Here is a 20,981-nt window from a genome sequence, read left to right as displayed (position 1 = left end):
ATAAAATAAAACTTCATATGTTGCTTTTACAAGTACGGAAGCATCATAACTTAGAGAATGATATTTAGAAGATATTAACATAACTTCAAAAGCTGCTGGATGAAATTTGTGTCCAATAAAAAGAGAAAGAATAACAGTTTTATTCCTTAAACGTCTAACAATAACACATGAGAAGTATTATTTAAACGTGTTTTTCCCATTTTCAATTATACGTTAAATGTGTTTCTTCATTTTTTATTTGTCGTGTATTATTAACTTTTTTTCCGCTTGTTCTTGATAAAATCAAACCTCGCGTATTTATTTTGCACGTTCACATGCAACAACATAACTTAGATAATGTTTTCGGAAGTTATTGTTAGTCAATGATGGTTATTGTTTGATTCTCATTCATCCTGCATTGAAAATTTCTGAACTAAATAGTTTTCAAATTCGTAACTTCAGGCCATTCATTCGCAACTTAAGTCATGGTGCGTAGCGTTTTTAAAAAGAACTTAAAGGTGCTTATTTTTGATTTACGTTTTTTAAAAGCCCTTAAGGGTCCTTATTTCATTCGAGGTTTGTAAAAAGTGCTTAATTTTCTACCTTTTAAAAAGAGATTTTTTCTTTGTCATAAATTACAAAAAAAAATTCATAATTTTCACAATTTTCTCTGCAATCAGAAACTAGTTGTTACTAGTTATCATGATTATGTAAAGTTTTTGAAAATGTTTTTGAATTTTATGATTATAAAATAAAGAACTTTAAACGATAGAAACAAAATAATTTTTATTACTGTACAAATCCTAAATATAATTTTTTGTTTTGTTTTTGGAAAGTGATTAAAAAATATTTTTTGAGTGCTTAAAAAGTACTTAAAAGGTGCCTATTTTATATTGAAAAATCTGGCTACGCACCCTGTAAGTGCTTCATTTAATCAAACCAACATAGATAAGCATACTTATTTGTATTCAAAACACATTTTTTTTTGTCAAGAAGTTTTTATTTACATAATTACTTTTTTGTGAATTTAAACAGCATACAGAATTTGTAGTTCTATGTACAAAATGACGTTTCGGTTGTTTTTAATTTTCTGAAGCAGTTCAACGGTAAATGAGGGATCAAGAACACAGTGGAATAAACAAAATAAAAAAAATGGAATGCTGGATATACTACAGCTGTCATGTCGCCAATTTGGTGTGGGACTCATTGTACTTAAGATTAAGAGTTTCAGTATATTTCCAGGTTATTACTATGAGAATTTATAAGGTAGGATGCATAATTTTTTGAACAATAGTTTCATTAGTGTAGTTTCTTGATAAATGATATTATTCATTAAGCTTCTCTGTATGATTTTTCAGATGTGACGTAATAATCGGTGAAATAATGATAAAGAAATTCAAATGTTGGTCTTTCATCAGCCTCCTTCTTCCAACATTGCAGCATAATCTCGTAAACAGCGTCTGAGCACTCTGGATCGGAAGGCTTTGGCATTCTGTAATTTTTTTTCAAGGCTTCTACAACTTGAAAATTTTTCATATCTGCAAAAGGATAATTTTATACTATATGTATTCAGTGTATACAATATGTATTCAATAATTTTATTACAATATCAATATATATATATATATATATATACAGAGAGAGAGAGAGATACAGAGGAAGAGAGAAGATTCTCTTGCAATCTAACCGGTGACGGTTGTTGTTGTTTCTAATGCATGCCACTTGTCAATATCAGCAAACCTGCTATTGGANTATATCTTTTAATCTGCTCACACGATTATATCCGCAAAAAGGAGTGCTTTCTAATATTGTATCAATGTAGCCAAAGCAAAATAGATCAATACAATAGTGTGAGAAGCCCTCAGTATATATATATATATATAATTTATATTCAGTTTTAAATCATTGTTATAACTCATCGTTGAACTTTTTACTTTGATTATAGCTTAAAACACGCGCTTGAAAAAAAATGAAGAAAATAAACATAGCTAGAAATGTGCGTTTGAAGAAAAAAGAAAAGAAAAGAGACTTAAATTAAACAGGACAGTTGATTCCGTTTTCTTATTTTTTTTTTTTTTTTTTAAATTCTTTGAATGAATATTATGTTTACAAGATTTTACTTGTTACGAATTATTCGTGGGGTTTAAAAATCACTTAGCGAAGTTTCATGTTGATTTTGTTTGCTTAATTAGTTTTTAAAATATGACTAAAAACGCAAAAAGTGAAACTAACATTACGGGGTTCAAACTTTGAATCGCTCCCCTGATGAAACTATGGGGACCACATTTCCCAGATTGCGGCTACCCCCTATATTTTGAAGATTAGGAATCCAAATACGTAAAAAAAAATATATGTTTATTTAGAGAAAGTACGTTTTTGTGTCTGATTTCATAACTTAATTTATAGAAAGCACTAAACAATTAGCATATTTGAGGTCACCCCCAGTAACCATTAAGATTGGCACTTAGTACGTGAAAATCCGATCATTTGAACGAAAGTTATTCAGTGTGATACTGTACATAATCAAGAATGAGTATTTTTCCATTATTTTTTTTTTCCCATTAGAGTAACGTAGATGTTAGAAATAGGAACTCAATGTTTAAAATTAAACAGGCATATTTTGTGCTATCTCTAGGCATTTCAAGTTATTTCTCTTTTCATTAAGTGTGCATTTTTTGCTATGTCTAGGCATTTCAAGTTATATCCAATTTTTTAAGTCGGCATTTTTGTTTGTGTTTAGGCATTTCAATTTATTTCTATTTTCTTAAGTGCGCATTTTTGGCAGTATGTCAATTTTTACAAACGCGCATATCAAGCTATGTTCCTCTTCTTAACTCGTCTTTTGTGTTATATATATATTTTAACGAGTCATCTCAAGCTATGCCTGCATATTTCCTGAAACTCACATTTTGAGCTATTTGCAAAATAATAAGTTCACAGATGACCGATTATTTTGTCATTTTTTACGAGTGAAATTATTCGAGACAAAGTATTGCTTTTTTTAAGCCACAATTACTGCATTATGCATGATAGAATGACGAATTGCATAATAAAAACCAATGATTAAAAGTTTTATTGAAAAAATAGAAATTATAAATTTGAAAATTGCTTACATTAAGCTTTATTTGCATGCATTTTCTGAATTATAACATTTACAATTTATGTTAGTATAATTTCTTTTACAGTGCGGTGAGTTACTAAATTATAAGAATCTCTATCAAACGGTGCTTATTTCCAAAGAAAAAAGAACTAGGTCTCATAATATTTTTTTCTCAATTACGTGTATTTTAGGGTGAAAATAATAAAACGTTAAAAATTGTTACGAATTGATGCTATAAAATTATAACCTAATAGCGGTTCATTTATTTTTAATAGAGAATAAATAAAATAACTTTATACAGTGAAACCTTCAGGAAAGACCACCTCTGTGTATAGTTTGTCTACGGTAAGAACTCCCCCCGCCACCGTGTCTGAGGCCTTCTACTGCTATGGAAACTAGAATAGCGCACTTCATGGAGGGCAGCTTCTCTTAAACTAACACAATGGACTGAAGTATAATCCGACCCAAGTCAAAACCTGTCCTAAGCAACCACCCCTACTTTAAATAGTTATACCTTGTTACCATAGTCACCGCTACGGGTCCCAACGAATGGATAGGGGAGCTCTTACTTTAGACAAACCATAGCGACCTCTATTTACGATCACTTTTGGGAGGTGCGGAATTTTTTCCATACACTTTGTGTTGAAGAAACGTTAAGGAGAGACTACGATACCACAGATCAGGCAAACCTCTACACCAAATGCGGTAAAGGTCAAATAAGGAAACACGAAAACATATCGAAACAAAAAATATTAACAAAGCAAATAAGTAGATTAAAATATGTATTCAAAATATTTGGTGAGGTTCTTATTTAGAGAGCTCTTTTTGACGATCTCTGATTTAGATCTACAATCTCATATTACACTGAGTGTGCACTAAAGACAATATTATCAATGATTTATTTTTAGAATTCAAAGTTAAATTAGAAAAAAAAAGTTATTATAGAAAAAAAACTAAACATCTCAAGCAAACTAAATTCGTCTCGTCTTTTTTTAAAGCTAACTAATTTTTATGATATGGAATTAAAAGAAAACTTTAAAAAAAAAATGTAATTGTTCATTTGTTTAATATCATTCATAATTGGGTATAATATAAAAAAAACACAACTACTTCCACTTAGTAGGAATAACATTTACCATGACGCAATGCTAAATTCTATGCCACTATCCACATAAATCAATTATTAATCAAAAATCGAATATCAATTACTTTTCTTTATAATGCAATAAAATCTGGCGAGCGGCTATTTAAACGATCAAACACTTCGTTTGTTTATTTGTGGCTTGAAGTTAGGCTCGCAGAAAATGCCGTTCATGGGTTAAATTTAGTAGGAATAACACAACCTGTGACGTAGGCTATAGTATACCCAATAGGTAAAGTTATTTTCACTCATAATTATATCAGTAGGGATCATTTTTATTGACACTAAATTTTCTTCAACGATCCGGTTTTCCTGACGCCAACTGGCATTTTCGCGCCAAGAAAATGACACTGAGTAAAATTAAAATTACTAGCGAAAACTCATATACTTAGATAACATTTAGAAGTCAATGAAGGTAACCCCTAAGAACGACCAACCTCAATTAACGACCATTTTACAGTGGAACAGAGAGTTGTTCACTCCAGAGAGGTTTCAGTGTATTATTTAAATTTTTAATGCGGTTTATCGGAACCTGATTAAAACTATCACCTCAATCAAAAAAAAAAAAACGCGCCCGCAATTTTTAATTATGCATCTTTGTTTTCGATCAAAATTGTCCCTGCGTAAAACCGCCTGTATAAAGTTTTTAATGCTTGTTTAAACTTTCACTGATTATCAGACTGAATCAATAAAAATTTATTTGAAATTGTAAGATTGTTTTTTAAAATAAAATACTGTACCTCGGTATGGAGATTCTCCGTGAGTGAATATTTCGAACAAAACAATACCAAAAGACCACACATCTGCTTTTATCGTGAATTCTCCTGATACATATGCTTCTGGAGCAGTCCATTTTACAGGTAATTTACCTCCTGAAAATTACATTTACTACTTCACTCAAGTTCTTTGAAAGTATATTGTATTATTCAATTTAAAAAGAACTAAAAATACACGCTAACCGTTTTAGTTGTGCAAGGTCCTTTAAACACTATTATTTACTATGTAAGTATGCCCTATAAAAACTATCTGTAGGTTATTATTTTGAAAAATAATGCGTTAAAACAAAATATAAATGTATTCGAAAATGTCTCGTTTATACCAAGTGCTTAAAATGGTTTATGAGAGTAAAACTAAAACTGAGACTTTTCGGTAGCTTTTTTTTCTTTTTTTTCCTCGTCAATCGCTGTCAAGGGTCATTAATCGTTCGGAACCTCGATTTTATATTAGTAATAATAATTTAATTTTTTTACAATATTAAATACATGAATAAAAAAAAATTCCATTTAATAGCTTACCGCACAATATTTCTTATAAGAACACATAACGTAATCACGTTTTTGTACCTTAAAACAACGACCTTTAGATTATACTTAACACTAGAAAGACTGAATCGTAGTATTATATACTTATATTGCCCAAAAGCATTCAAAATTACTGGATTGTGAAAGAATAACTAATGTGTAAAGAAATTTGTTTAAATTAAATTTTTAATATTTTGTGCATTATTACGGTTACATAACAAGTTATTAGAAAATATTAACAATAAAAAAATTATATGTTGTACAAAAAGTCACAAAATTCTAAGAAATTGTGTCATATTTACATTAAACGTTTCTGCGTGTAATTTATGTTACACTCTTTTTTAATTACATTGCTTTAAAAAATTTTATTAAGTGGATGTTTCTTTTGTATTTATCTTATTTATTTTCACAGTATCAAGTTGATTTTTAATTGACATTTCGGCTGCTTACCGCTGGTTACATAGACTTCTTCATCCATTATTCGAGCTAAACCGAAATCTGCTAGCTTCACTATGCTAGCTTCACCCACTAAAATATTGCGAGCAGCAAGATCTCTGTGTATTAGTTTCTCAGTTTCAAGATATTTCATTCCATTTGAAATCTGAAAGAATAAAGATGTCATGAGTTGTTTTCTGAACTACTTTTAATTATATAATTCACTATTATCTTTGCAAGCGAATATACTATTTTTAAAGATTAAGCATCGGTTAAAATTACAGAATATTGTTTGAAAGATAATCTCGAACAACTGAAATATTTCAGTAATTTCTTACTTGAGCAGCCATGTTTACTAAAGAAGGTAGTCTTAATTGCTTTCCTTGATGAGTTTTTAAATATTGTTGCAGGTTTCCATTGCAGAGATATTCCATAACTATACAGTAAGGTTCTTTTTCTGTGCAGACTGCAAATAATCTTACAATGTTGGGATGACTAATTGCCTTCATTACAGAGATTTCTCGTTTGAAGTCATTTTTGAAGTCGTTTGATTGAACACCATTATTTATTAAGCGCTTTATGGCAACTTCTAACGTTCCATTCCAATGACCTGAAATAGAATTGTAATCAGCTAACTAAAACACTATTTTTGACGACCCAATTAAAATTTGGCAAGCTAATTTTAAAAAAAACGGAACACGTGAATAATTTTTAATTTAATGATCTTATTTCCATGCACTGGAATACAATCTTAATATTTTGAGGCGTTTGATCATAATTAATTTCAACATGATAAATTGCAAATTAATTTCAGCAAACGATATTTAAATTACAAAAAAAAAGAGCTAAAAAATATATACTTTCTCTNCCCCCCCCCCCCACCATTTTCGGATTTGACTCTCAAAATATGACAGAAAGCCAGAAGAGGGATCGAAAGTTTGAAAAAATGAACCTAACATCAAATAAGTGTCTAAACTTAGGAAAGATTTCCTATCTAAACTATTGGGAACATGTTTTCTATAACTGCAACTAATATACTATATATACTACTATATATTTCTATAATTGCAATTACTCCCCCCCCTTCATAATTTGACAGCCAAAAGTCCAAATTCGCCGAAAAGAAGGTTATTTTTATTGTCATTGAGTTATAAGCTTTTGTGCCTGACATCGTAACTTAAAATATCGTCTGCACTAATTAATTAGCATATCTAGTTGAGGCTCGCGAACCATTAAAATTGTTTTTAAGTACGGGAAAATCTCTTCACTAAATCGCAAGTTATTGTGGTGTTTTCTTTTTCTTTTTTTTAAATTCATTTATTTATTTTTATTTTACACACTGTGCAAGAGTTAGATAATACAATGGTTGGAGGATATTGTGAATGACTGAGGTTCTATCCCTGGTGACTTCAGATCAAATGAGTACCAGCTAAGCAGTCGGTGCTCGATGCTTAAAATATTACCACCATCATGCAGTTGGTCACGAAATTGCTGACCGCCACGAGCATTTCTTAACTAGAATTTATTTTAGGAACTTGTATGATTTTGTTTTAGTATTTGTCTCACACATAAAATTCTTTAAATATTTAAGCAAAGCTGTTGTGGCTCAGGGGATATAACGTTCGCCATCCAATAAGGTGACCCATGTTCGAATTTTGACTTTGGATGGGTGATACGAATTCTGCGCCCGGCTCGCACCAACCACAGTGCTGACGTAAAATGCCCTTAGTGTGGTAGACGGATCATGGATTAGAATTCCCTTGCCGTCAGGCTGACTGTCAGAGGTTTTTGTTGTTTTCCTCTCCCTGTAATGCAAATACGGGTTACAGAGAGAGTTTTTTTCTTTTAATATAATTTGTTTTTAATATATTTTAATGTATTTTGTTTTTAATATATTTTGTTTTTTATATATTTGGTTTTTAATATGTCTTAATTTTGTTTTTAATATATTTTGTTTTTAATATTTTAATATATTGTTTTTAATATAATAGTTATGTGTTTTTAATATATGGCTTGATGGGCCACCGGTGGGGATCGTATAAAAGAATTTATTCTCGTCCCCCCCCCCGACCCCGGTTGGATAACGCTGTATTCATTGCATAAAAAAATCGTGAATTCCGTGGGTTGCGTTTTTAACCGCCTTAAGTAACTGGACGTAAATTACCGAATCTACTACCTTACGACATTTTCTCCTATTTAAATGGAAGAAAAGACATATACTTTTATTGTCATAGAATTATTTTTCTTTAAAAAAAAAACTATTGATTTCAAAGTTTTTCAATTTTGGAGTTCGATATGAATTTGTTAAAAGTATTTATGCACAGAATTTTTGACTTAGATTTCTCGAGAAGTTGGACTATTGTGAGACTTTTTAATCACTATAAGCATCTGAAGAATATAATTTTCAGGTATGTTAACAGTTAAGCATACATTGCGCACGAATCATGTCGAATCTTACCAAAAAATACTTCTCCGAAGTTTCCTTTTCCAAGCTGTCGAATGAATGTCAAGCTGTTAAATGGAATTTCATATTCATCTCGATTATCCGGTAAAGGCCCAGTTATAACAGGTCTTGGTCTCAGGCAAGCCTTTTCCAGTTTCCTGCATAATCCATTCGCACTTACTGTAAAAGTAAAACTTTAAATGTTAGTCTTTGTCTGACTTCGTTAAAAAAGTATTCATACTGTCGGGGGAAAAAAAAAGTAAACACTGTCCCCGAGAGTTAGGATTTTCTATACATGCATATATGCATAGAGATGCTTGATTCTAATTTCAAAATTTTGTTTTTCCAAATTTATTGTAAAGCATAACTTCTTCGGGTCCTGTTTAATCTATTTAGTATATCTATCGACATTAATATATCTATCGATTTTGCGTATCGAGTGGTTCTATGAAATTTGTAGTGCAGAAATCTTTTAAAAAGCAAAACAGAAACCGATAGATCTGGAAAGTAAAGAAACGTAAATGGATTGGTTATGTTCTACGCAAACCTGGAAAATTTAAAGTGAAACAAGTTTTTAATTGGAACCCTCAGGGCAAAAGAAAAAGAGGAGAACCAAAAAACACTTGGCGTATTATGTTTGTAAACGAATTTTATTTTATAACCGTCGTTGAACAGCTGACCTAAGTAGCTAAGCTGACCTAAGTTGAACAGCTGACCACTGTAGACGAATTGAAAGCAATAGGAAAGACATGGAGAGAGGCAAAGTATCTGGCCAGAATTAGAATGAGATGGCCAGGTAGCCTGGTTGGAGAGGCTCTGGACTCACGTTCATGAGAACGGGAGTTCGAAACCAGCCGGCCGAAGACTTCCCATGTAGTGAATGGTGACTGGTACACGTTAAATCTGTCGGATCATAAAGTCATCCATGTTCCCATAACAAATTATATCTCTGGGGGTACAGAATTGGAAATTGATCGCTCTGTGGTTCAAGTCAAAATTATGTTCTGCGGATGAATGGATATATGAATGGGTCCGCCATACCTTGGCAAATTCTTGGCCATAGATGACGCCACTGGAAAACAAGAACAATCACATCCCCGTTGACTTAATGGCCTACGAAAGCAATAATAGAGTGAAATGGAAAGCTATAATAAAAGCCTCATGCTCCAATTCGGACTGAAGAGGATTATGTATGTGTATGTAAATTCCAAATTTGCTCAAGTATAGCGGCACGTTAATTCGCTAATGACATTTTACTAGAATATAAAAGTTTGTATATAAGTAAAAGATTTTTGTATTAACATAGATTTGGTTCTAGATATTTAATTTCTCATTCTATTGGTGTAATCTTAATATTTTGCCGGGTTGCCATAACTTCATATACGAGTATGTTTTTTTAAATTCTTATTGAATTTTTGGTTACAATCAAAACTTATGAATTTTTTTTGGTCAAAGAGGTTAGTGAGCAACAGTGAGAAAAGTTGTTTTAGAATTTTAAATTTTTTTGTATTTATTAATGCGTTGACTGAATGCAATAAAATGATGAAGAAAAAGGTAATATCGTCTGATTTCTTTATAATGTAATAAATAAAGGAACAACACTTATAGATATGAAGCTTTAATTTTAAATTATAATCAAAATCAAATACAAAATAATCACAGAGAATAATATTAAGAAGGGATCATAAATAAATATTTCTGGAAAATGCCGTTAAGTTAAAGATAAATAATTTGCAGGCAAATTTTATTAATTTTATGTCGATGATAGCAAAAAAATATCGGAAGCTTCTTGTTTTAAAAAATCAGCATTTAAAAAATATGTGGTTTTTCCTTCCAATTAGATTTGAATGTTTTAACCCTGCAAATTTAAACAGAAAAAATAAATTATTAATAAAATATTTTAAGCTCTTTGAGAAGCTTAGGTAGAGCTCTGAGATTAACAAGATCTAAGTTGGCATTGTGTACTTTTTTTAAAATTCGCTCCTTTAATTTTTTTTTCTTTTGAAAAAATAAAAAGGCAAATTTTATGAAACGATGCAGTTTTTGTAATAATGTAGATAAATTGCAATAAAACCCTTTTTCTTGTAAATTTCATGTGAGATTGCAGAGAAAGGAAAAATGTTGCAGTATCGTCCGAAAATTTGTAGCAAATTGTAGACAAGAAACGTTGCGTAATTGGCGCAGATATTCAAATGTTGTTCATGTAGTAGTAGTAGTCATTTACTTACGTCGTACTAGAGCTGCACAATGGGCTATTAACGACGGTTTAGGAAACATTCCCAGGGATGATTTGAAGACATGCCATCACAAATTTGATCCTCTACAGAGAAGATGGTTCCTCCACTTTCCTAGTCCAACGAACTGGTTGTGAAGTCGAGCAATTGACAGCAGAACAGTTTAACGAGGATCAATACTGCACGCCCTCTATCAGTTCTCAGTTTGATCCAAGTTATCATCCTCAGTGATCCAAGTTATCATCCGTTATCATTCTCCAAGTTATCATCCGTAGTCTGAGATACTCGACTTCGGTGATTCGGTATTCAGTGATGACAGTGTATATGGGTGATGGCATACAATATTTACCATTAGTGCATAACGAACGTTGATATTACCTACTTAAGTGAGAATTAATGACATTGAAAAAGTGTTTCGGACATTAAACATAGTTGAGAAGTGGAGACTTAGGAGATAGAGTTCTCACCTCCCAGCGAGGTGACCCGGGTTCGTATCTCAATGGCTGGTCGATACGAACTCCACACCTGGTTCGCACAGACCACGGTACTGAGGTAAAATATCCTCAGTGGTAGACTGATCATGGGTTAGAGTCACCGTGCAGTGTCAGATTAATCGTGGGAGGTTTTCCTTTCCCTGTAACGCAAATGCGGATTAATTCCATCAAAAACTCCTCCACGAAGGCAAATTTCTCCCAATACTTGATCCAGGAGTTCCCTCGTCTTCTGGATTTAGTTCAAAATTACAAAGCTACGGAGTTGAGCGTTAGCAGCTGTAAGCACAAAATTGGGTTAACTATTCAACGATGTTTATAAAATTTTTAAAAAAAATTAACTACTAAAATTAAAATTAACTTTTTGAACCATTCTCAGCAGTCCACACATTTCGGATTTTCTCAGTAACTTCAACATAACCAGTCTGTACTATTACGTTTCCAATATGTTAGTAAACACACATTGAACTAAAATTACGCAGTGAACTTAAGACTTAAGTGTCTGTTGGGCAACAGGTCAATCAAATAGTCTAAAATAGGTGAAGATTTTATTAATTAACAAGTTGAATTAACAAATTTTGAATGATTTTTCCTTTCCTTTCTGATTAGAAATCTCCCACTCTTTCAGAAAAGGAAAAATTAAGATTTAACAACTGCAAAAAGGTAAAAGCAACTACTTGCTTATTACTTTTTATTTAAATATAGTATAATGGATTAATAAATGTGTAGCTTACAAGAAAAATAACTTTAAAAAAACACTTTATATTTATAACTACTGAAGGAGACTAGAAAAGTTTTTTACCTTTGTAATGAGCTATAAGTTGCTGCAGTGTGTCAAAAGTAGATTCTTTCGAAATGAAGTATCCTCCTCTGTCCAAGGTTTTGATTTTGTAATGTCTCACGACAATTTCATTTGTGTCAGCTGTAATATCTTTGATGGAGAGTGCATAAGCACCTAAAATTAAAGTTCATAAATGTTTCATTACAAGGAGTTTCATAATCAATACCCTATAAAGTCTAAAAATATTAAAAAAATAATTGACTAGCAAAAGCATGAATAAAAGTAAAAATATTAAAAAAATAACGGGCTGGCAAAAGCATGAATGAAAATAAACTAAACACATAAAGAAATAAATAAAAATAAATAAAAGTTAAATAAATATAAAAAATATAAATCTTGATAGGCCAAATTAAGCCTTACCTATTGAAACGCAGTGCTATAAGCGAAAGCAGAGAGCACGCCGCATTTTGCTATACTCAATAAATAAAAGCAGACGATAAAATTAGAAGACATTTTTTAGAACAACAGAGCTGTTGGTTTTTAAGTGATTAGTTTTGTTTTGGAATTTGAGTTTTCTTATAACCCGTCATTCAATAAAAATAAATTCTCCTCTCGGTAAGAATTTCCTAATCCCTTTTTTTCTTCTTCTGACAAATAAACTGGTTTTAAGGCGTAAGGTTTTAAAACTTTATTTTTGATCTAGGATTCTAAAAATATATATTAAAGGCGGTCATTAAGGAACCCAGTATTTCATGTTTATTGAATTATTGAACAAGTATGTGTTTATTTATAATGCATTTTAAGTAATTGTTGTTACTAAACATGATTTTCAATATATGAGTTAAAAATTTGTTGTGTTCCAAGCTTAATAATTTACTAATTTATTGTTTTTATATATATTTTTTGTTGTAAATTTATTGTTATGATATTTCTTCAAATGCCAATATATGATAAGTATTTTATTAACCAACTGAAACATATTTTTATTGAAATTTATTGCGAACAATCTCTTAAAGCGTTTGTATTTATTTGGGCCATGAAAGAAAAATAACATTAAGATTCTGTTTTATTTTTGTACAGAGTGTAAAATAAAAAAGATTTCACCCAAAAAACTTCGGTTCTAATAATCGGATTTTCGCAAACTAATTCTCAATCTTAATAACTCTAAAGGAAAATCTCCAGTATATAAATTAATTAGTGCTAATTGTTAATTAAATACTGAAACAGACAATGAAAGCCCATTTTCTCTTAATAAACATACCCTATTATCGACGTATTTTGATTTTTAATCATCAATGGGGGAAATTGCAATCTGAAACAGTGCGCTTGTACACATGCCCCTTCGGGGGATAGGGGCGGAACTATGGCCCTAATAGTTTAGTGTGGAGAGTGGTTGAAAGTTTTGGCCCCTTAATGTGAATTTCACTTTTTGCGTTTTTCATTATAACTCGGAAAGTTTTTAAAGAATAAAACATTTTTTGCTCACAGTAATAAAACTAGTTTATCTATAGATAATTTCTTACAAAATATGAATTTTAATAATTATTTGCTTTAATAAATGCGAAAAAAATTTGCATTAGAAGGTCTTACCCCATTTAAAACTATGTAATTTTAGATGTCAAAGTACAAAATTCGCGAGAATAGATTCTGAGTAATAAAATCTCAAAAAAGTTGCATTTGTAAACTTTCATTTCTAAAGCACTATTCGACAGATTTCGTTCAAATTTTATATCCTTTCATTTAAAATTATATTATTTAAAATGGTGAGAAAATTTGCATACTTTTCTAATCAAAAAATTTGAAACTATTGGTAAATAAGAAAGTAATAGAAATGAAATAAAATAATGCAAGTTTGGTCGTAAATGCATTAAGTTTAATAATACCTGGTATGCGGCTGTTTCTAACCATAAAAGTGCCTGAAGCATTTTCTGGCTGCAATAGCAGTCTTTCGGCGTCTGCTCTTACTACTTCACCGAAAAACCATCTGAAAATTTAAAATTTTATTAACCAGTTAGAGAGAGCTTTGCATGTCTGTACAGGGTCATTCATAATTCCCTCTGTTTACTACAACCTTATGTTTACTACAACTGGCTTCAGTGGTACATGTTACTGCCATCTACCGGCAACTGCTTAAATTAAAACTTGAATACTTTCGGAATAATTTCATATGTTCTTTTTTGCCATATTTGTCTTCGATTTTTTACTATAACTCTTCGAAACCCCGGAGGGAATTATGAATAACCCTGTATTGAAAAAGGTGTTACGAATTAGTCTGTTTTTAGAGTTTTGATAAATGTCTTAGTTTTTTCTGAATCAAACGGAATCACATTTGGCCAATGAATGTTGCATTAATTTGAAAAATAATAATTGACAAAAATGAAAGTTAAGTAAATAAATAAATAAAGCTATTACTATTCGATTGAAAACATCAATTTGCTTCGGATAGTACTTGTTTCGTTTTAAATATATTTATTATAAATAACGCAACGTGTTTTTAGAATTTTCTAACTTACAAATTGTAACGAGGTTGGGTAAACAAGTTCCGATAGAAAAAAAAGCTAGGAAAGAGAAAGGAATAAAAGGAAAAGTTAAATTACTTATAACAAGAATTAGAAAAGACGTTCGCTAGACTAATTTGAAACAGTAAAGTATTATGAAAATTGAATCTAATTTGGTGCTTAAGTAACTTGGTTGTGTGCAAATGTCTACATGCATCTTTTGCTAACTTAGCAAAGTTCCATCAAGGTGTCAGCCTTTTTTTTTCTTTAATAATTTTTTTAAATAAACAAGAGCCTTACGATTCCAGGTATACCTGCACCCAACAAGTTTTTTGTTTTGGTTCAATCTATAGAAAATATAGCTCTTGTGTAATTCAACTCACGTTCTCAAAACATTCAGTTCAGCTTTAGCAGAGAAATAATGTAAGCCATCTCGTTTGTTTATACAAACGTATAACATATTGTTGCTGTTGTTGTTTCTTATCCTCCAATTGTCTGACGGAGTCAGACAAGATACAATAGGTTGTTGACCCTCAAAAAGTCGATGACAACAAGTGGAGTAGCGTATAAGTCCTCCTTGGAAAGGCCCAAGCAGTCAAGGATATGTTCGGCAGAGGCCTGTTGGGCTTCACATTTGGAGCAGACTGCATAAGTCTTTCTTCCTTCGAAGTATGAGAGACTATTCGTGTGTCCACTTGCTAATATGGCAATTGCTGTTTGAGACGCTCTATCACCTATACGAACAAGTGAAGAGCCCGGTTCCTTGGCCGCATACCAGTTATGAGAGTGGGGGATCCTCCACTTTTTTGATAGATGGCTTTTGATTTTGGACTGATTCTCTGAGTAGGTAAGGGTTGAGGACGAAGGTGTTGAATGACTACAGCCCTCCTTGGCCAAGCGATCCGCTTGCTCATTGCCAAAGATGTCAACGTGGGATGGTATCCACTGAAGATGAATGTCGTGGTACTTTGAAATAAGTTGAAGTTTAAGAAGGATGGAGATGCCTGTTTTGTCTCCAATTTTAGTCCAATTGTGTAGGTGTTGAAGGGAGCTGCGACTGTCCGACAGGATCCAAAGATCTCCAAAGTCACTCTCGTTGATTATAGCATCGATGCCCTGCTCAATTGCGATTAATTCACTTCTGAAGACTGAAGTGAAATCAGTATTACGTAGACAGATGGAGTAATTTTGCCCAGATTTTTCAATGAAGACGCCGCTACCAGCTAGTATAACATATTATACTACTTTATTATATAAAAATTTTACTTATAATTATACTATACAACTGGAATTACGCTGGAATACTTGTCAATGCTTATGTTGCTTTTCCTTTATCATTACATGGAAAAAGAATTAGATTTTTCAATAAGAATGTCCTTTTTATTTTATTGCATTTAATCGTACATAGTTTTTTCGAAAGCAAAATATGTGTATTCTCGGCTAGTTAGCAGTATTCTAGGCTATCTACATGGGCAGGGTTTTAAAGTTATAAGCATAAAGTAGTTGTTGTACAGTTATAAATAAACCGTTTTTTGGATAGCGAAACAAGCAAATGATAAAATAGTAGTGCAGAAGTGTTTAAATTTAAAATTTGCCATATTACTTTTAAAGAATAGTATAAGTATCATTACTTGTACTTACTCCTCTTCACCAGCTATTGTATCTAATATTAAATAGGTTTTTGGAGCAAATCCTCTCTTGTGTGTCTTTTTATGACGTACTAAGAACCAGTCGGGGTCACTGCAAAAACATTAACGTTCTCAATTAGTTTCACAAATAAAAGAAACCTATATAGTTTGTCTAAAATAAGAACTCTCCCAGACATTCGTCTCGACCTGTGGCGGTGACTATGGTAACGAGGTATGACTATTTCAAATAGGGGTGCGGGGTCACTGTTTTGGTGTGGTTTCTTCTCGGGTCGGCGAGAGAATTTGAATCTCTTTCATTGGTCTATTGTGTTAATCCTAGAGTAAAGCTACCCTCCCTAAAATGGGCCATTCTTGTTTCCATAGCACCAGACTGCCTCAGACTTTGTGGCAGGAAGAGTTCTTAGCTTATACAAACTATAGATACATATTATGCTTAAACAAGGTCACGAACGGGACGAAAAATTCACTAATTAGCGACATCAACAAGAGAACACTGCATGCAAAATGTCTCTTACGATAGCCATATTGTGATGGCGCAGGGGATAGAGCGTTCGCCTTGCAATGAGGTGAGACGGGTTCGAATCCCAGAGATGGCTGGTCAATACGAATTTCGCATCCGGCTTGCACCGACCACAGTGCTGACGTGAAATATCCTCAGTGGTAGACGGATCATGGGTTAAGAGTCCCCTTTCCGTCAGGCAAACAGTGGAAGGTTATATTGGTCTTCCTCTCCACGTAACGCAAATGAGGGCTGGTTCCATTAAAAAGTTCTCCACGATGGCAAATTTCTCCCAATACTTGATCCAGGAGTTTCCTTGTCTTCCGGATTGGGTTAAAAATTACAAGGCTACGGAGTTGAACATTTGTAGTCGTAAACCCGAAATTGGGTAGGCTGTTCAACTACGGTTATAAAATGGTAGTCACGATAGCTTTTGTGTTGTATGAGATTGGACATTAGTTTAGCTTATTCTGTATGCAGTATCTTAGTTTTGCATGATTTTTGTATAGTATGTTTTGTGCAGAGCTGATAATTGATAATCTTCTTGTGCGGAGATTTTATATCCCCCACATGGTTGTATGAGCTTAAGCGATTGTACAATGTGTTTGAGTATTGGTTTACCTATCATCTTCAATGATCAGCTTATCTCCTTTGGAAAAGCGCAGTATAGCTTCATCTTTTGTCTCCAAAGAATATAGAGCGATAGCCCATCTAGCTGGAAGGAAAAAAAAATAGGTATGGTATTATTTTACATAAATTCTGGAATCAGAAAGAAAGAAAAAATCTGTGGTTTTTTTTCACTCGTTATCTTGGATTTCACGTTGAATTTTTGATTTTCATTTTCTTGACAAATTTTCGCTTGTAAAAAACTTTTGATGATAGGGTACTTATTATTCAAAAGTCTCAGACTTTTTAAAAAAAATGGAAAAAATAGAAAAATTATTTGATTAGGAGAAATGATAATTTGTGTAACTTCTATGAAATTTTTCTCAAAAGTGTAAAGCAAGATAAATATGTGATTTGTGGTTTTGAGTCAGTAGTTTAAAACTACACATTTGTTCGTTTTTAGATATTTCAAAATGTATTCTTTTTTATTGTTTAAAGTAATGAAAACCGATTTTGAAGATGCTTAAAAATTCATCTGACTTAAATTGCTCATTATATATTTAAAAACAGGCAACTGTGTAATACTAAACTATGTTTCAAAAATGTTGATTTGAGAATTGTATTGGTATAATTTTGACAGAAAAAAGAAATCAAATAGAGTGTCATAATAATGCCAGTTAATTTTTTTTCCTCCATTCTTATCAAAACGTTTCGAAAGATACTGGCGGATAGAATAGATATCTATATCCATCGTCAGTTTATTTGTAAAAATTAAATAAAAAAGTGAAAAAACAAATTTAGAATCCCCCTTCCGTTTACTCCCTTTTGATGGTTGAATTTAGATGGAAGAAAAGAGGCATCCTAATAAGTCATACTTAGTTCTTTTTTTGTTTCTTTTAGCTTTTACAGTTTTACGTTTTGGACTCGATATCGCTCGTCAATTCTAGCATCCAGGACATCATTCAAGGAAAGTTTCAAAATGTTTAGAGAACAGAATCTAAATACTTTAATTCCGATTTTTTTAAAAAAAAAAATATCATTTGGTTAGCAGCGAAAATCATAAAATCATATCTGTAAATGAAAACATCGTTAAATTAAAAATTTTTTAGGAATACAAATTGGATAAAAGCAGTGATATAGATATAGGGCGGCTTTCAGGAACTCCTCCAGATACTCGTCTCGCGTCATGGCGGGTACTATGGTTACGAGGAAAGGTCACTTCGAATAGGGGTGTGGGGTGAATAGTGCGTAGGTCGTCGTGAATAAACCAATCGACACCTTCTTTCCTTCATTTCACACCCATTAGAAATGTGCTCTCACTTGTTACCATAGCAGCAGACAGCCCCAGACTTCCAGTCTGGTGGAGTTCTCCTCAAAGCCACACTATATACATCCGTGTGGTGACCGGGTGGGAAAAAATAGTCCCAATGGTCATGCATGTCATAAAAGGCGACTAAAATGGGTACCCAGTGTCTGGGGGTATAACCGGGCACCTTGACTCTGGGGATTATATCAGGGGGCTGGTCCTCCAGGTTGGGGGTTGGGCATAGGGTTGACACCTCTATCCTGTAAAAATTTCTTCTTACGAAATCCTCAGAAGAAAAAATCCCGGATGACTTAATGGAAACGATTTGGAAAACGAAATTTGGATATGAGAATTGGAAGCTGGAACTTTCTGTCTCTCTATAGAGCCAAGGCTCTGCATTTGTTGTTAGACCCACTAGAACAAGAAATCGGGGAAAGCCGCGGTTGAGATGGGCTGATTCAGTGGAGTCTGATTTTCTTGCAATTAATGAAAAGAATTGAAGATCGAAGATAAATCGGAAGTCTTCATGGAGAAATCTTCAGAGGAAGGCATTGGCTCACGTTATGCTGCCTATCCAACTATGATGATGATGAGTGATATAGATATGCACTATTTCAGATAAGTTACTCTGTTAACGAAATGCTACATATGTACATTGTAAATACATTTACTATTCGCAACGTACAACTGCAAATGATGACACATTTTTAAAAATTTCAATTGAAAACAACTTTTCATATGCAGCGGTTAACTTTATATTTCTGGCGTAATTATTTTTAAATTTATTATTTTTTAATTAATTGTTTCTTTTTAATATAAAATAATTAAGGTAAAGGCATCGTATCAGGGCAAAATGTTTATTTTCCCCCCAATAGAAAATCGGGAATTAAAAAGAAAAAAAAATAAGTACAGAAAATTAACATTTATAGAGAGACGCTGCAACTATTCCAAAGAAACACTTGAAATTAAACTTAAAAAATTAAATTGAAAATAAATTTAATGTTAAAGACCTAAAATGGTGTGTGGCTTAGAAGATCAAATCTGGAGCTTTATTACTTAACCTGACATTATTAACTCTATTAAACGACAAAGAATAAAATGGACAGGCCACGTTATCAGAATGGACGAAGACCGTAACACAAAAAGAGTTTTCAATGCCCGACCAGTTGGCACACGAAAAAGAGGCAGGCCGAATTTGAGATGGATAGATGGCCTAGAGAAAGACCTTTTGGTCTTAAAAACTAAAACTTGGAAAAAACTAGCAAAAAAAAGGTTAGCCTGGAAAAACTACTTGAGAAGGCCAAGGCCCACCCTGGTCTGTCGAACTGCATGAATATTAGATATCTAGCAACAAATCTAGAAATCTGTGGATTATCTTATAAATAAAGGGTTTCAGTTTCAAATTTATAAAAACTGATTATTTTCATCACCTGAAGATCCGATTGAGGAAAAATTTTAAAAGCGATTTACTTACTATCTGGTGACTCTGACGCAGATCTTTCATTTTTAGTAAATGCAACAGCTGGCGATTGCGGTTCTGTAATTGCTTTAGAGTGACAACAAATTCCCATCTTTTCTCAATAATGGGTTTGGTTGGTAACTATTAACGGACTATTTTTCTTTCATTATCAATCTAAAGAAGAAAGAGAGAATAGTTATTTAGATGATTTAAATGTAATTTGGTATGAAAACAAAGCTTATTTAGTACCACTGCTATTAGGTTGTTAAAAAAAGTTCTGCAACACTTTGCGAAAACTTCAACTTTTATGAATTTTCATTTTGTATTGTTGTTTTTTTTAGTGTTCTTAGTTTAAACTTTCATCAATAAGCTCTAAATGACTTTGGATAAAACTGAACTTCTGATTTTGATTCGTTATTGCTATAAGCGTGATCTTTCAGCAAGGGATGCTGCAAGGGTGATGCAGAACTTTTTAAACAACCTAATAAAAATAATGAACATGATTTTGTCGGTCATTGGAGATTGACTTCTGGACAGGGTGCAAGCACCAGAAAAAGAGTGCTTTAATTTAAAAAGTACAAAAGGAATGGACCACGATGTCGTATTGGTTAAGACACTGAGGTCTCTCCTCGTCGGTGACTTGAAACCCATCCAGCTAGTCTGAATAGTAAATGTAGCCGGTGCGCAACGCTTACCACATTATGTTGTTGATTACGAAATTATGGAACCCTCCGTGGTCCCACAAAAGAGTTGTTAAAAAAACGCTTAACTTTATAAAATAATAATAATAAGTAAGGAAAATAAGGCCTATAAGAAAATTGCCTTAAGTAATTTTCTTAACCCATTGACGGAGAATTTCTATTAAATATATTTTTCATACTTTTTTCATTATTTTGTAATATTTTAGGCCAAAATAAGCTAAAATATTATATTTAGCATTTTAACAATTTATGGTTATGAAATACAGCATGAAACACATAACACGTGCGTCTTTTTCGGCGTCAAAGGTAAAATCGTTCAAACACAGCTCACTTCCAAACAATAATTTTTCAAGTTTGC

The 20,981-nt window shown here is 32.3% G+C and overlaps 1 protein-coding gene across 2 annotated transcripts in view; it reads right to left on the bottom strand.

The window, feature by feature from the left end:
* Positions 1 to 957: 957 nt before the first annotated feature.
* The window catches only part of LOC107439522 (tyrosine-protein kinase Src64B), a 25,276-nt gene continuing 5,252 nt past the window's right edge, over positions 958 to 20,981 (bottom strand). For both annotated transcript variants that reach the window (XM_043053312.2, XM_043053311.2), the window contains exons 2-11: positions 19,938 to 20,096; positions 17,173 to 17,266; positions 16,045 to 16,143; positions 13,789 to 13,889; positions 11,927 to 12,079; positions 8,415 to 8,579; positions 6,295 to 6,566; positions 5,972 to 6,122; positions 4,961 to 5,092; positions 958 to 1,517 (exon numbers count right to left, since the gene is read on the bottom strand). In XM_043053312.2, coding sequence (XP_042909246.1) covers positions 1,312 to 1,517; positions 4,961 to 5,092; positions 5,972 to 6,122; positions 6,295 to 6,566; positions 8,415 to 8,579; positions 11,927 to 12,079; positions 13,789 to 13,889; positions 16,045 to 16,143; positions 17,173 to 17,266; positions 19,938 to 20,034 — 1,470 coding nt within the window. In that variant the 5' untranslated portion in view covers positions 20,035 to 20,096 and the 3' untranslated portion in view covers positions 958 to 1,311. The remainder of the gene's footprint in view (positions 1,518 to 4,960; positions 5,093 to 5,971; positions 6,123 to 6,294; positions 6,567 to 8,414; positions 8,580 to 11,926; positions 12,080 to 13,788; positions 13,890 to 16,044; positions 16,144 to 17,172; positions 17,267 to 19,937; positions 20,097 to 20,981) is intronic.

Source organism: Parasteatoda tepidariorum, chromosome 4 (assembly GCF_043381705.1).
Source record: "Parasteatoda tepidariorum isolate YZ-2023 chromosome 4, CAS_Ptep_4.0, whole genome shotgun sequence".
NCBI lineage: Eukaryota > Metazoa > Arthropoda > Arachnida > Araneae > Theridiidae > Parasteatoda > Parasteatoda tepidariorum.
Note: the sequence above shows the minus strand (reverse complement) of the source record. Positions and strands in the feature narration are given on the sequence as shown.